Consider the following 16,875-nt stretch of genomic DNA (forward strand, 5'->3'; position numbering starts at 1 on the left):
AGTGAGCCTGTGCGCTTCCAAAACCACCCCGTTGCTAACCCGTCCGAAATGATGCCACATGAGGTAGTCCAGCACACCCTGAGTCATACCCTTGGATCGCAAATGTCTGGTGTTCAGCTTTTGGTAGCCCCACTCTATCCATCCAGGCTGAGTGCTGACACAGTTGATGAGACAAAGGGCGGATACGCGTTCCGGATGGCCTAGCGCGTAGCGGCAGAGGATATTAGCGCCGGCCCCCACTCCGAACCCGATGAACTGTTTCAGGCCGAAATGGGTGGTGACGTAGTTGAGCTGGTCGGCCAGCTCGTCCATGGTGGGATACACGTAGCTGGAAATCGATCGGTAAAAAGGAAACCTAACGGTTTGTAGACAATGGCCTGCTGACGGCTTCCAAAGTAAAAGGGAAAAAGAAAAATTTATATTTCGGGATTTGTAATGGAAGACTATAAGCTACCAACAAATATAACTTTATTGTTTTTCAAAATATTCACCCTGATGATCAATACAGTTTTGCATTCGATTATAATATAATATAATAAAAATAATGAGGCGTTGGAATCCGCTACTGTCGTGTGACGTCAAACACCTTTTTTTATGCCCTCACCTACGTTGAACAGTTATTTCGCCCAACCCACTGGTATTGCGAAAAGGTACATTAGATCAGAAACTTAAACTTAAAGCTTAATGCGAACTTACTCTTCCGGCAAAGTAGCCGCGCCTTCTTCTTGACCAGGCGCGTTCACGTGGTAAATACAAAAGTTCTCGATTAAGGCTCGCATGTCGATATAGTTGAAGAACGCTTGGAAATTGGAGATGTCTGGAAACACAGAGACAATGACGTTATTTAAAGTCTGAAGAATGGGCACAGCTTACAGTTAAGGCCTAGGTCGTGGTAAGTGACTATGGCAGGTTTATTCCGGTTGCCTTGCACTGCTACGACGACATTGCCTCGATCTGTCTCGACCGTTTCCTCCACGGCGATCGAGTCCTCACGCGACATCGACCTCGCGTGAGGAAACTGGAGCTTTATATTCTTCAGCTCGATGTCGTCCATACTGTCCGACGGCATAGTGCTGCAAGTGGAAGACTCTTGTAAGTCTCACGCAGCGATAATACACGAATCAGCGTGCGCAGCGTGATTCGTTAATAAGCGTGAGAAACTATTGCCAGTTTTTAGGTTAGATTTTTTGCCCAAAAGCATTCGATTGAGCGACAATATACCAGAAGCGTAATTCCAATGTAGAAACGAATGAGTCTATAAGTAGATGAAATTATTTTCACAGTCTTGGTGTACATGATGGTCACGTTATAAAGTAACCGACAACTAGCTGCATCAAATTCTAGGTTTGTTCGCAAGTACTTGTATGAAATAAAATTGTTCGGAAGCATGCGCGCTTGGCAAACGAAACCTTTTCAAAAATTGAACTGAGGTGGCTTTTACTTGACGAAAATCCATTTATCAAAATAAATAAGAACTAAAAGTTCAGATTTTCACAAAATTATATACGTGTCTCTATCAAATGTAATATTTACAAACCACCTGATACTATATATACCGAAAAATGACATTAAAGTTTAATAATGGAGAAGTATTTAAATCTAATTGATCGTTAAGCAATACATCTGAATGTCTCATTTTGTTAATCTCCATGGCTTCCGATAAATTTAAGTTTCTACTTTTTGTGGCTGTATGTAAAATATCAAAATCGTCGTCAAAAATGTGTTTTTCTGTGCTTAAGTGTGTAGCATGATTAGAATCTAGACTATTGTTTTTAAACGCTCTTTTCTGTTCGCTAATACGTTTCTTGAAGGATCTACCTGTTTGTCCAATATAAATTTTAGGACAAGATCCGCATTTCAACCTGTAGACACCTGATTTTTTGAGATTTTGGACATTTCGTTTTACTGTTTTTAAAAAAATTTCCTATTGTGTTGTTAGTTCTGAAAGCTATTTTTAAACCACATTTTGACAAATGTTTTGAAACTTTATCACTGAGTTCTCTTATGTATGTAATTGTTTTAAATTATCCGTGTTATGTATTAGGTTTCGGCTAAATAGAGTTTACTGTTGTCTGGATTTTTTTTTTGATTTGGCAGACAACAGTAAACTCTATTTATTCTAAACCTAATACAGAACACAAACAATTTAAAACAATTACATACATAGGAGAACCCAGTGAAAAAGTTTCAAAACATTTGCTATTACGACATACCGCATGGATTCAGAAAAAAATATTGGGAGATTCAGAGCTACCACCTCTATCTTCAGCAATTTACGTGTACAATGTGGCTGTAATGGGCAAAAAACTTGTAAATGACACTGAAAATTGCCATTTTGGTGGATAAATTATTAACCGTTAATGAAAGAGGCAGTGAGAGAGAGAGAGAGAGAGTGATGGGGTGGTGGGAGAGCGGAAAGGGAGGAAGCAGAGGGGAATTTTAATTTAACTTAATCTTGCAAATAGTAACTATTTGCAAAACATTTTGCGTTCTGCTCTTGAGCTGCTGATACACTGCTTAAGAGGGGGCATTTAACATGTTCTAGGATAAATGATTCTTATTTTGGTGAACAGTAAAGACACGATTCGGTTTGATTGTTTAGATATTGCTATGGATTGTCGGATTTTTTCAGTAAATCTGGTCTTAACATTAATTTCTTAAAAACTGATATGTGGTTAATAATGTTTTGGATGTCAAGAAGGATTACAGTGGTAAGTGTTGGTTTGTGGTGAAGCGTATTTTCTAATGGAACACTTAATAACTCAGTAGAGCAGATGTTAGGTATTTTAATTCTGGGATGAACGGATGATTTTCGTGCCTGATTTTCTATTGATAAGAATTGAAAAGAATCAAACGTATGTTAGGGTGTGTAGGGTTGAAATGACTATGAAGATCTTGGTGGGATTCTTGACCATGAGGGCAAATACCAAAAGGCGTCCATAAATATATTGGCGATGATAATGAGAACCCATAACTGTTCCCGATGTCTGTTCAACAATTTGACAGTTATCAGAAAAATATATTCCAGACAAGCATTTTTCGATTGATATGAGAAGGTTTGGCCCCAGCATTTAGATATGTCTGTATGTGTAGGTTTTCTGCAACCAGAATGGCTCAATATGATGTTCTACTAATAAGAATGTCAGAGATTATGTTAGTTTCTGATGTAGCGTGTGACGTTATATGGACAGTGTCGAGGGTTTTCCTCCGATAAATATATTTGCTATGACTGGTGATAATGGAGAACCCATTGAAAGTTTATATTCCAATTAACAGTTAACAATTCAGTTAACTTTCATAATGTAACCTAAAAGACAATTCCGGGACTAGCATTGTTGTTGTGTTTAGTTAATGGTGTATAAAAAATATCTTCACAAGGAGGTAAATGAATCTGAACGGAGCTAACTGATGAGGCAATTTCCATAACAACCAAATTGTTGTTAGAAAGTTCACTATCTGAATGGTACTTTTCGCCTACAATGGAAAAATACAGTTTTCTCGTTTTGGTTTGGTTATAATTTGAAGTTGAATGTGTCAAAACCTCTCCACAACTCAAAATATTGAGGCACTTGACGCGTGACAGGCAGGCCTCACCTATACTAAAGGTTTCTTTCCAGTAACCAACGTTCATTAGATCAGGAGTGCGTTCTTCATTCTGTATTGGACACAAAGCATCACCAACCACCACAAACGCCGAACTTTTAATATTCGATTCGTCCAACACTGGGTCAAGTTCGCACTATATAGATTTACAGCAGTCTCGAGTTATATCTGCTTCGCCACGAAAACGGTCTCTGTTATAATAGCAAATTGCAAGTCGGTCGGTTGGTTCCCCTTCCAATTGCCGTCGTTGGATGCGGGCCAGAAGTTATTCCGCAGATTCGTTTTTCATTTTGAAAGAAACACGATTTTACCGCCCGACCGGGTTTTCCGAACAATCGGAGACTTCCAGGTGTGTAACGACGAGTAATATCGATTTCTGATAATAAATTACCTCCTGGTGGGAACGTATAGTTCACTATTTATAAGCAAAACTAATGCGTTTTAATACCGAATGCGGTTTTCTGCAAAAGACCCCACGTCAGTCTTTGTTTTGGTAAAAAAAAGTGCTCTTTGAGCATTTTACTGCATGTTATTAGATTATTAGATTTCTCTGCTTAGCAGGCATTGGTGATGTGATATTGGTAGAGACGAACTTTCACCTAAGCACAAAAATTTTCGAACAATGTGACATGTCTCGAGTATTATCGCTTTGTGTTTTTCTGCATGTCAAGTTTGTCCAGGTTTTTCTTGAAATTCCCTCCGTTGACATAACCAATTACCATATTTGTTTTAGCTGGACAGCCAGCTCTTTATATTTTCGAACTTTCTCAGTTTCATGGCAATATCAATGATTGTCCCTGTTTTTTCAATGTTTATTAATAAGAAGAATTTCTGGTCTGTTGTGAGCGAACGTTCTATCTGAACGATCCCCGTATAGCAGATGCGACCTATTTTCGAGAATTGATTTTCGTTCATATTTAATAAATAAGCATTATCTGCTAGTGCGCTACACCCATCAATGGATTCTTCAGTATTGTGTTGATTTTCAATATATGTTTTTCATAATTTCTAGTTCTAATTACATTGTCTTATATTGCGAGAATAAAGCCCTCAGTTTCAGGTTAAAGATAGCCCTTATAAAGCCACTGTAGTGATGATATTTTGCCGATGAACGTATCTTCGAGTGTTAGAGGGTATTTACCATGAAGTCCTTTTTCCTCCCGTAGTGGTGATATATCGGTTACTATTGGCATACCTAAGTTGAGTGGTGTGAAATTTTTATCAGCATTTCTTGTAGACTGGATGATACAGTCTGCGGATTCTAGTAATTTCGCACTAATTTTAGAGGCCTGGGAGACCTTCTTTTCTAGGAATATAAAGCCGTGAAGTTGATGAGTTGGGATATAAACATCTGAATTTGACTAAATCTGGCAAGTTTGGACCATTTAACTATTCCAAAGGAGAAAATGGGTACCGCCCAACTATTAGTTGCGGCGATCTCGTTTTTGCCGGTTAGTTGGTGTTCAACACTTTAGTCATCCCTTTTTTGAATTGAATTGCTGTAAGTAAGATATAGTGTGGACAACCCCTAGTCAACCTCAGTGCCATGCAAAACCGTTGCGTATCTTCGGTGTAATTGTTTATTTCTCCACTTCTCTTCAAGCATTTGAATATTCTTTTTTCTTTCAGGACTTGTAGAAGTCAGGTTCTTGTCAGCTGCCACAATCGCTCCGTTCAGATTCGCAGTGGAGTTAAGTGATGCAAGTATATAATTTCTTTATTTGGACCGCAAGCTTCATTTCCAGGTTCCCTAATCTCTCTAGGCAAATAAAGTCTGCTGCTTGATGATGACGGGAAATGAGCGCGGTGTTCGGCCATCTTGGTTCTCATTTTCCTATCTAAAGCCGGCAAATCTGTCTATTTTAAAACACCAAATGTGTGTGTCACCTGCTTATAGTTGGGCGGTAACGTACAAGAAAGTTTATTCGACCATCCAACGCTTTGCTATAGTAAATACAAAAATTTGCAGAAAAAGGAAATAATGATATAATCTATAAAATACACAAATAGAAATATCAAATTAAGACATAATGCATCGAAAGGATTTATTTTTAGAAGGATATTTTTAAACCTCGCTTAAAATACGCGAGCCTTTAGCGCTTAATTTTAAAAATTTTAATTACACTACGTATACAGGCGGTTTGATTACACACGCCACCAAAGATTTTGTGATTTGGGAGTAAACTAATAGAAAAACGATGTTTTTTTTTGTTTTTATCACAGAACATTTTTAAATTAATCATTGACATGTCATAGTTGAAAAACTATCTATGAAACAATAAATAATACAACATCGAGGGAAAGAAAAAAAAATCTAAATCAAAAAATTAAAAAATTAATAATAATAATTGATGGGGATAATTTAAAATATTGGCGAGATAAAATGACTTCTAAAGAAAATGATTTAAAATCGCCGTCGCTGCAGTATGAAGGCAAATTAAAATAATAAACAAAAACGAATGGTAAAAGTTGTTTTTACTTTATAGTTATAACATAGAATTCACTAATAAATATTGTAAAGGTATATTTATCAGTCCAAAATAAGTCTGCTTTTCCTATAGACATATACAATTGCTTTTTTTACTCAGAAACCTTTTTGCTGATTGTCCAGTGGCGTCCCAGAACGTGATGTAGTTCATTTCGATTGATTTTTAAGTGAAATCGTGTTAAGCTACTGATTTTTGGAAGGTTTAGTTTTTTTTTTTTAATCAAAAACTAGAAATAATTTTTTTTTGTTACTTCCGTTTATTTTGAATGTAGATTTTTACAAAACTGTTCATACTTATTTTTTAGTTTTGTAATTACAATAACCTGATCGATTGCCGATTTTATATTTTTTTTTAACGAAACTAAATACGAAAAGTATAAAATGGGAAAAAAGTGGTTTTATCTTGGACTGTTTGATAAAAAAAACTAACTATTGAATCTTTAAAACATCAGTGCCGTACAATGATTTTACCTATATCACCATCTCGGAGGCCACTGAAATAATTAGTAATTAAATATGATATATAAAATAAATAATTTTATTTTAATTACCTAGAATATCATCAGGTTTTATCAGATAAAATACAATCAAATTAATTTCTGGCTCATTATTTTGTTTTCTTTTTTTTTAATTCTGTGTTTCTCTATTTAACGTCGTATTTATTTATTTTTTGAGCAATGTACACTATTTATTATTATTGTTTTCGTTATAATAAATTCCCCTTGTATAAAATAATAAAATATATTGTATTTTTCCTATTTCCTTTCAAAAAGTTGGAATGAAAATTTCTTACCCCAGAAGGGCGGCTTCTTCGGCGACTCCCGAAGCTGGCATGGTTCTGATCGTGCCGTTTGGGTTCCTAAAATAAGAGGAACGGCGAATCAATACCGAGTAGTCAATAATAACAGGAACTCTATATATCTCCTCCCCGGTGTACAAGCGATTACACCGATTATGGCCAACAGACAAGAATTAATTTCGATCGCGTCGACGCGTTCTAAAATATATATTTATACGCTCGCACCATACATCCCAATAAAAAACCACTTGCATTTTATTGACCTGTATAATTAATAAACGCCAGTCTCCGTATTGTATTTATAGGATATATTGACGCAATAACGGGCGAATAAAATAAATTGATTTTGAATAAACCGTGAGGCGATTGAAAAAACGATTCGTTATTTGTGCGGGATCCGGCTCGAAGGACCAGCGAAATTGCAAGGAGAACGCCAAGTGGTTTCTTTAAAGTGTGTCGCCCATTTTTATTTATTTATTTATTTGATTTTTTACTTATTATGTTATAGTAACAGTACGTTACTACAACGTTACGTTATAATAATAGTAATAGTAGTATAGTTACCTGACAAACGAAAAATGTTTAAATTTTCACAATTATGACACTTCACTATCTAGTCGTTAAAAATAGACTTTACAAACGAGATTTGCTAAAACTTTATTTAGGTGCTTCTTCTCATACTTGGAGATATCATAAAAAAAGTGATCTCAGATGCTAAACAAATCCAAATCTCTCAAAAATTACATCCAGGAAAATCGATTTTCCGGCTTTCCAGGAAAATGTTATTTGGACAGATGAAAGCACAATGAATATGTCTGGAGCATTGACAACACTAGACAATTTGACTTTCTCGGATTTTCTTTGTAAATACTTAGTTGAGAAGAAACAACTTCAATTCATATGTATAATATTCTGGTGTATAGTAATCCAGTTGTGAGACTGCCAATTCCTAATACATGACCCCGGATATTTATTAATAAAATAAATTATTAAAAATAATAATAATTAATAAAAATTATTAATTTTTATGATCGTGTTGTTTTTGACATTATGTACCTGGAAGTCATTTTCAGAAACCAACACCGACGATTTAGTTGGAGTTAACCGCAGTAGATTATGGGATGCAATTTTGTAAAAGTTCTTTAAATCAGTGTTAATTTTAGTCTCAGATTGCGTCATTTTATGACCTTGAAAAGAAAATTAAATTTGAGTGTCGTCAGCGGTGATAATTTCAATATTTTAAAGCCTTTACAAAGTCAAACGTATAGATTGTATACAACAAGGGATCCAATATGCTACCTTGTGGTACACCTGCATTAAAAAAAAATTGATTGATTTATTGATGCCCTAGTATGCCCTAGATTTTTTGCATAATTATCACAGACGTATTCCTTTTGCAGTTTCAAGCTTTGTAGAACCTCAATTAATTGCTTTTTGGTATAATCTTCGTGAAAATAAATGTCGTTATTATGCATGTAGTTTTCGATTGTTGCTTTTGTGTCACATGAGGAAGGGGTTTTAGTAAACATTACAATGACGGTATTAGGAGGACTGTTTGGAACTAGTTTGTTTTTAAACCAACTTTCAAATAAATCAGCGGTGGTGTCTTCATGGTAATCCAGAGAAGAAAGTTTGCACAATTCAACACGATTCAACACACGCTGTATTACACACGAAATAATATATATAATTTAAAAAAAGTCTGACTCTTTTCTCCAGAATTTCTGACTTAAGTGTGACCTATTTCTCAGAAAATCGTCGACTTAATTGCAGTAGATGATCGGATGCAATTTGTAAATAAAAGAAAAGCCTTTACAAAGTTAAACGTATAGATTTTATACATCTGCATTAAAAATTATTTTTAGATTTTTTTTTTATATATATGGTTTCTCAAAATTTCTGACTTAAGTCTGACTTATTTCTCAGAAACTACTCCACTTGATTGCAGTAGATGATCGGATGCAATTTTTTAAAAGTTCTTTAAATCAGCGTTAATTTTAGTCTCAGATTGCGTCATTTCATGATCTTGAAATAAAAACGAGTTTTGCAATTACTAAATGGAGTTACTGTTATATAACGCACCTAATGAGTTCTTATTTTAGGTCACAAATTTACGTTCATTATTACGACAAACGTTAATATCATTAATGTTGTTATGACGAAAAACCAGGTCGTGACAATGGCCGTTAATATAAACGTCTTACGAAGTTTCCTTCGCCATGCTTGGCGGGAAACTCCATAAAATCAGGCCGCCACGGGGACTCGTTTAAACGGGCTTAAATATAAAACTCCCTACGTTGATGACGAGTAAAATAAAAACGCAACAGTAACCGCCGCGGCGAAAAAAATCAAATCTATAACCACTTGAACGAAAATAAACATCGGACGGTAAACAATCCTGGAAGTCGCGTGCTTTGCTGTAAACAAATTTTTGAAGAAAACAGGGAAACTTGGCCCGTGCCAAGTGCTTAAATTCGCTAAAATTATGACGAGCGCAACACGGGTTTGAAGAAAAATACGTTTCCGTGGAACAAGATGCATCGAGATTTCACTCATAATAATAATAGTGGATAACAGTAATAATAATAATAATTAGGCAAGAGTGGTATTTTGAAATTAAATTTCACATTTAAAAATATTTAGTAGTAAAATCAAAGTAAAAAAAATACGGCAACTTTTCAAAAAAAAAATTTTTTTGAATTTTGAATAGCCAAAAAATAATGAATACGCCAAATGTATTTATTTTTCAAGTTTCAAATTCAGCGTATTTTTCAACAATATATGTTTTTGTATTTAATTTTCCAAGATTTTATTTTAAAAAAACATTAAAAATGTGATATCAGTTTAAGTGCTAGATCCATAAGTAAATATAATTAGCAAAAATTATATACTATTAAGTACCAAGTTTAGATAGACACACAGAAAAAAAACTCATAGAAAAATAATTCGCTAAACAATGTGTATTAAATATTTTTTGTTCATTTTAATTATATTTTGAAATTAAAATTTCCTGCTATATGTGTGAATCGTTTTGTAAATAAAAGAAAATGTCAAAAAAACTACTTTTTATTTCAAGCTTCAAATTCAACGTTTTTCAAAAATGTTTTTTGAATATAATATCCAAAGATGTTAATTTTAAAAAATTAGAAACATGATATTAGTTTAATTTAGCTTAATATTAATTAATTTAATTAATAAAAATAACAAGCAAAAATTCTATGCTATCTAGGCCAAGATAAGCATTTTAATTATATTTTGAAATATAAATTCTGTGATATATGTGCGAATCGTTAATAATAATACTAGCAATAATAAATAATTAGAAAATACCGTTTTAATCGCGAGCGGTATTTTGAAAGGAAATTTCACATTTAAAGATTTTTAAGAAAAAAAAAATGTCCAAAAATGCGGCAACTTCTCAAAAAATCGAATTCGATTTTCGAAACGATTTCTCTGAATTTTGAATAGTCAAAAATTGATGAATACGCAAAATACATTTACTTTTCAAGTTTCAAATTTAGCATTTTTCAAAAATACATGGTTTTCTATATAACTTTCAAAGATTCTATTTGAAAAAAAAATCAAAAACGTGATATTAGTTTAAGTGCACGATCCATAAATAAAAATAACAAACAAAAATTCTGTACTACCTAGTGCCAAAAAATGAATATGCAAATACTTTTTTTTTCAAGTTTCAAATTCAGCGTTTTTCAAAAATATACATATATTTAATTTTGTTATATTTAATAGTCATTTAAATCAGACACCCAAATTATAAAAACAACACAATATACCGAATATTAAAATAAATAGTTTCATGAAAGAATAAATAAAATAAATATGTAATAACACATCAGTAAATAAATAAAATAAATACATCGAAAACACATAAATAAAGTAGATGCGACAAAAACAGAGCAAAAGTCACCGTTTTTTTTTTTTTTTAATTTACCGCCTTTGGACTCGCAATAAAACCTACACAAAGAAGAGAAAAGGACTTACAAAGGCGTCGGTAAACAGGCAGATTTGGATTGGGAGCCTGTTGAAATAAACTGAGCCAAGAAAATATTAAACATGCGTTTAAAAATACTTATCGTGTGCCCTGGGCGACGACATTTTCTCGTGTGTACGTACATTCGAACTTAATTTCATCTAGGAATTAAAATGGTACCAATTCTGAAACTAAATATCTTTAGAAATGAGTGGAAATTGTCAAAAAAAAAATCATTTTAAGGAAAATCAGTGTCTCTTGATACATGGTACACGTGTCCCAAATTTAATTAAAATATCTAAAGTGGTACTAAAAAAAATATATTTTATTTTCGAAAACTTTATCATCCTGTATCGTAAAAGTTTAGGCGATATGACGTTTTCTTTTTAAAATAAGATTTCTATTTGAGAAAGCAGAAAAAAATTGAAGCCTAATTGATCTTAATTAAGTAGTAGGAGTCTCCCAAATTGCACTTAATATTAAACGAGGCCCGCTTTTGCTTCGACCGCAATTAAACAAAACGGCGACGGACTGACGTAAATTAACTGAAATTTATATTCGGCCCAGTGTTAAAATATCGCCATCGGAAGAGGAAAATCGATACAGGGACTTGACTTACGGGGTTCTTTCGCCGTCTGGATTGAATTTAAAGCCAGTAGCACTGCAGTCTCGTTAATTTAAGTTGTAAAAGCAGCAAATTACAATATTATACTGATACCGGTTCCCATTGCGTAGATGAAAGGTCGGAATATACTGTCAACAGAGAAGGTAAGTCTCTCTAAATATTTTTTATTATTTTTGTGTTGACGATAAGTATTTTTAGATGAAGCCATGAACCCAAGTTACACATTCGACCGAGTTGCCACAGTGGCAAAATCAACCGACTGGTTTGAAAAATATCGCCTTTCTGAAACGTAATGAACTTTTGGTTGATGTGCCAGGAAGTGAGCCGATCGATTACTTTTTCCTTTTGCTGGATGAGAGTATTTTGAGTAAAATAGTATAACAAACGAACGACTATGCTGTTGAAGTCCTTGGTACTGCGAAAACACCAGGTTCGCGTATTTCCCAGTGAAAAGATCTCACTGTTCCTGAGCTGATATCAGGATTATTGGAAAAAGAATAGATTGCTATTTCGCCAATATCTAAAAAATAAGCGTCATAAGTACTGCATAAAAATATATATGTTGACGGAGCCCAATGGTACGGTGCTGAAAATCCTTGTTTACACTGGTCAGTTGGACGACATGGGAGGTAAAGGGCATGCAAATAAGGTGGTATTCCACTTGCTCCAAGAAAAATTAATTCCATATTTATGGACAATTATTCTAACAGCTTCAGTTTAGCTCTCCAATTAATGGAAGCAAATTCTTTCCGTACTGGCACGTTAAGATTGGACAGAAAAGACACTCCAGAAGAAGTGAAAAAAACTAAACTAAGTAACGGCCAAACAGTTTCCAGATATTCCCATGGAGTTATGATAGGGAAATGGAGAGATAAAAGAGACGTGTCCCATATCTCAACAGAGTTTGAAAACAATGTGCTAAAAATAACGACTAAAAGAGGAGAGGAAAAGATGAAGCCCCTACCAATACTAGAATATAATAAGTATATGAGTGGGGTTGACCGACAAGATTAGATGCTGTCGTATTATCCTAGTTCACACAAAACCATCAGATGGTACAAAAAATTAGCATTCCATATTTTTCAAATGGCTTTGTTAAATTCGTATTTTCTATACAACAAGTTGCTCTGGGAAAAAATCCAATTTCTATGATTTCAGACTAAAAGGGATAAAAGCATTGCTTCCTCGGGAATCAGATTCTTCTCTTCTTAGATCTAATAAACCGTCCAAAGAACATTTGTCTCATAAAATAACCGAAAAAAATGCAACTGGAAGAGTAATAAGAAAAAGATGCAAAATGTGCCATCAAAACAAAATTAGAAAAGAATCGCTCTACCATTGCGAGACTTGTCCAGGTAAGTCTCGAAATCTGCCATAAATTTGTATATTTCCCTTCTTTATTATTATTTTAAGTTTTTTATGTTCTAATATTTCCATAGTTTGTATGTCTTAGTTGGTATAATAATAAAACACTTTTTATATTAGTTGAACAATTATTCCTTCGCTCTGGCGACATGCGCATAGAGGAACGGAAAACCGTTCCCAGTGCTAATGTCGCCTATGCACGACATGTCAAAAATGACAGGTAAACATAAGTGAAATATTAGCGGAATTTTAGAAAAGAATGTCAACAAAGCTTGAAAAGTATTTCAGCACCTGGGTGACGAACCTGTTAACAATTCGCAGCGAACGTGTTAACCAGCAGACGTCGTAGATCCAGTACTATTATTCTTATTGCAGGCTTTTTTTCGATTATATACAAGGTTTTTCAATTATAGACAAAAATTTCGTAAAATATATGGCTAATTGGTTTAAACATTGTTATTAACAATTGTTAAATAACAATAGATAATAACATCGTTTTGTTTTATTCTATTCTTCCGCAACATAACCGGGGAGGTGGCGTACGCAATCGAAGATCTTTGCATAAACGATTACAAGCCAAACCAAACCAGAAACAAAGGAAAGCATGCGTTTACCTGGAGACGATGACTGGGCCCCTTCCAGAACCGCCCACATGCTCCAGCAGCGGCGCCGACGTCAGTCCGAGGGCCCTCTTAAAGCCGTTCAGCAGGCCGGCGGCGGCGATCGAACCGCCCCCCGCCACCGTGGTGGGGCGGTATACGCGATCGCCCGCCTCCCGGACCAACAGCGAGCGGTAAGATGCGTCGCCGCCGCCGCCGCCGCCAGCGTTTCCGGCCGGCATCGCGTCTGCGTGCACTGCTCGACGGCCGCGACACGCACATAGTAGGTATCGAAAATGCTCCGGTCATTAGAGAACGAATAGGAGGGGCAAACAAAAACAAAACAACGCACAAACGAGCTTTGCGAATGCGAAGGCGAGTCGAATCAAGAGAACGCTCTTATTTAAAGGGTTTTTTTTTTTAATTCTCTAGTCATATTATTATATTTGAATAATGGCGGCGATGGTCAGAAATTAAGCCAGTCATATTTAATTCGGCGTACAAAGTAACCCCGAGCAAACTATGTAACAATAATATAATAAATATAAATATAAAATATAATAAATAATAATAAAATAACATTAATAATACACAAAGTTGGTCGTATACACAACGCAAATGTGGTGTTTAAGATAAAGGGTAGTGTGATATATATATATACGTGGGATGAAAAGCCAACCATTACGGAGATATCGCGCTACAAATATGGCGGGAAAATAATGTTTTCATTTTTATCTAAAACAACAAAATTTAACGGAAGAGTTACTATTATAAAAACTATGTTAAATATTATTGAAGTATGCATTTTATTATATAAAAAAATATGCCGAACTATCCGAAAAAATAAAGCTCGAACTATCCTTTACAGTTCTTCGGAAATGCAATAACTGTTTACTTGTACGAAAAAAAAATATATAGAAGCTTTTTGTATAATATAATACAATTATTATTCTGTGCACAGCCATGAAAACATTGATAACTAAATGTTTGTCAAAAGTTCGCAAAAGAAAATTGTGTCTAAAACGGAAAAACTTCGCTCAATATCTACAAAAGTTTTCCGAGAGCATTTTAGTTTAGGAATTAATGAAATTGCGTATAAAAAATTCAGATGCTTAAGATGGTCCCATACTTAACCTCAATGAGTACGACCTTGAGGAAAAAAAGTGAAATGCAAAAAGCGTTTAACCCCAAGTATATATTTTATTTATAGTATTTTTATATATACAGGGTGCTCGGTTGTGCTATAGGAGTAAATAATTTAATTCTTTGAAATGAAATGTTATGAATATTTTTAAAAATCCATTTTTTTTCATTTGCACACAAAATTTTGAGCATATTTTGGAAAAACAGCAGAAAATTGACCATAAATTCTAAACTATCCATTTTTGTAATAAGAGCTGAAATAGTACAAAATTAAACTCCAAACTCATTTGCTAAATAGAGAGAATTCCATAAAAAAGAGTTTTTTTAATAAGAAAAACGTTTTTGGTGGTCATTTGTGACCACCTTGTGTAATACATACGTCAAAGCGTTGAACATTAACCACTTCCATGGATCCATGATAAAAATTCCCAATTTAGAGTTTTCACGTGCAAAGAATTGAAAGTCTGAGGAAACCAACAGAAAGATTGGCGAAACACTCGATACAGGAGGAATCCAGAAGTTTCGTAAATAGTAAAAGAAAATGGCTTGAACAAATCCGGTTACACTTAAATTGTGGGTTTTCCCAATTGCATAGGATCTACCATAATCATTGTATCGATTGGTCTCCCCCAAGATTCCTCAGATCAATGCGTGTGCAGAGTTGTTTTATCAACCACAAGATGAAAATAGATTCCTCCCACTTTTTTATTTCCATTTACACCTTTTAGAGATGCAATTCAAAGCTTCCACAACAGACATGAAGATGATGAAGATAATCCGCCTTAAACAGAAATTAGACATCAATATCAGTTTGCCGTTTGGTCTCTTTCATGTGTCAAATAAACAATATCCCCGGATATTTTCAGTACAGAAAACGGAACATAAAGCAAAAATAAAATCGATAACGGCAACGAAAAAATTCAGAACTCGGGGAAATAATGCTCCAAATTACCGCGGATCTTGCTTAAATAGTCTCACGTGCGATTAAACCGTTTAAATTAAATAAGCGTCCTCTCGATTATCGTCTACAAAACTCATACGCGACTGAGGTAATACGTGCACTTGACCACACAACAGTACAGCCGCAGTTGTCGTGAAATTTGGGAATCCGTGAGTACAGTTTCGAATTCAAATCATCATACGGGCCGGTATCGATTCGTACTCGACTTCCTACTTCCCAGAAAACACGACAATACCCAAATATCTAACAAAAATCGTGTTCATACAAAAAGCAGGGCGACTTGCCTAAATCGCAGCGGTTCCTACCTGATTGCGATTGAAGTTTTCTTGCTCCTGCTTGCCGAATAAACGCCACTCAACGAAAACACACACTGCAACCACTTCCCTGACGTTTTCGCTGGTAAAATATCATTACTTGTAATGCAAAAGAAGACGGCACAATTGGTTGCTAGGCGATCACGTGACCGAGCTTCCTTTGATTGTCAGGCTCCATTGGCGGGTGCTCGGCTGCGGCTTATAATTTTATACCATTGCGGCGCTTTTTCGTTTGCCGGACAATAGAAACACTATCTGGTAAACGCGGACGAGAGGTTTGCTTGGAAAATGACAAAAATGGTTTTTAAAAAGGCACAAACGCCAGCTCTCAGTTAATCTAACGGCACGCCCCTGCGAAACGTCGGGTTGGAAGCATCGATTCCAGCGCTGTGGCGACATCTGAGTTCCTCTTCGTGCAAACCGGCAAAGATTTCTGTTTTATTTCTCGTCGTCGCTGGTAGATGGCGCGGATAAGTAAAAAAAATATTGCATATTATAAATTTAATTTATTTCAAGCACATACCTAACGAGTTTTAATGACAATTTCTTTACTGTTATACCACAATATTCGCATGCCAAATCGGAAAAGATTTATACAGGGCGTTCTTTTAATACGAGTGTTTTAATGCACAAAACAATATGCAGAATTATTTTTTTTCTTAAATCTTTTATAAAGATTATATAAGTGTGTGCGGCGTTGGAAAGGAGTTTTTGCTCTTCCGTTGTAATTTTTCATCGCGAAATCGAAGCGAAATACAGAAACCCAGCCCCAAAACATTTGCATTTTTAATGAAAAATTATTCTGTCGTCAAAACAATTTGCAAAGCCCAAAAATACATAATTTGAGGGTATATCTTTTATAAAAGAAACGCGCAATCTTAGTCTTAGTCTAAAATACGAAAAAAAAATATCATGGCCCATGAGGGGATCGAACCCGCGACCTTCGCGTTATTAGCACGACGCTCTAACCAACTGAGCTAATGGGCC

General features: G+C 34.9%; 1 protein-coding gene and 1 non-coding gene across 6 annotated transcripts in view; both read right to left on the reverse strand.

The window, feature by feature from the left end:
* The window catches only part of LOC132698711 (protein NDRG3), a 33,580-nt gene extending 17,548 nt beyond the window's left edge, over positions 1 to 16,032 (reverse strand). For 2 of the 5 annotated variants that reach the window (XM_060664913.1, XM_060664910.1), the window contains exons 1-6: positions 15,880 to 16,018; positions 13,486 to 13,726; positions 6,885 to 6,950; positions 874 to 1,073; positions 697 to 817; positions 40 to 328 (exon numbers count right to left, since the gene is read on the reverse strand). In XM_060664913.1, coding sequence (XP_060520896.1) covers positions 40 to 328; positions 697 to 817; positions 874 to 1,073; positions 6,885 to 6,950; positions 13,486 to 13,712 — 903 coding nt within the window. In that variant the 5' untranslated portion in view covers positions 13,713 to 13,726; positions 15,880 to 16,018. Of the gene's footprint in view, positions 1 to 39; positions 329 to 696; positions 818 to 873; positions 1,074 to 6,884; positions 6,951 to 10,892; positions 10,940 to 13,485; positions 13,727 to 15,879 lie in introns of those variants that run through there. The other 3 variants (XM_060664909.1, XM_060664912.1, XM_060664911.1) reach the window with 3 other exon arrangements.
* A 769-nt stretch (positions 16,033 to 16,801) lies between these two features.
* On the reverse strand, positions 16,802 to 16,875 carry Trnai-aau (transfer RNA isoleucine (anticodon AAU)). Its single transcript has one exon. It is a non-coding gene; the product is annotated as a tRNA-Ile (tRNA).

Source organism: Cylas formicarius, unplaced genomic scaffold, assembly GCF_029955315.1.
Source record: "Cylas formicarius isolate icCylForm1 unplaced genomic scaffold, icCylForm1.1 PGA_scaffold_2__14_contigs__length_35257938, whole genome shotgun sequence".
In the NCBI taxonomy this organism is placed as follows: domain Eukaryota; kingdom Metazoa; phylum Arthropoda; class Insecta; order Coleoptera; family Brentidae; genus Cylas; species Cylas formicarius.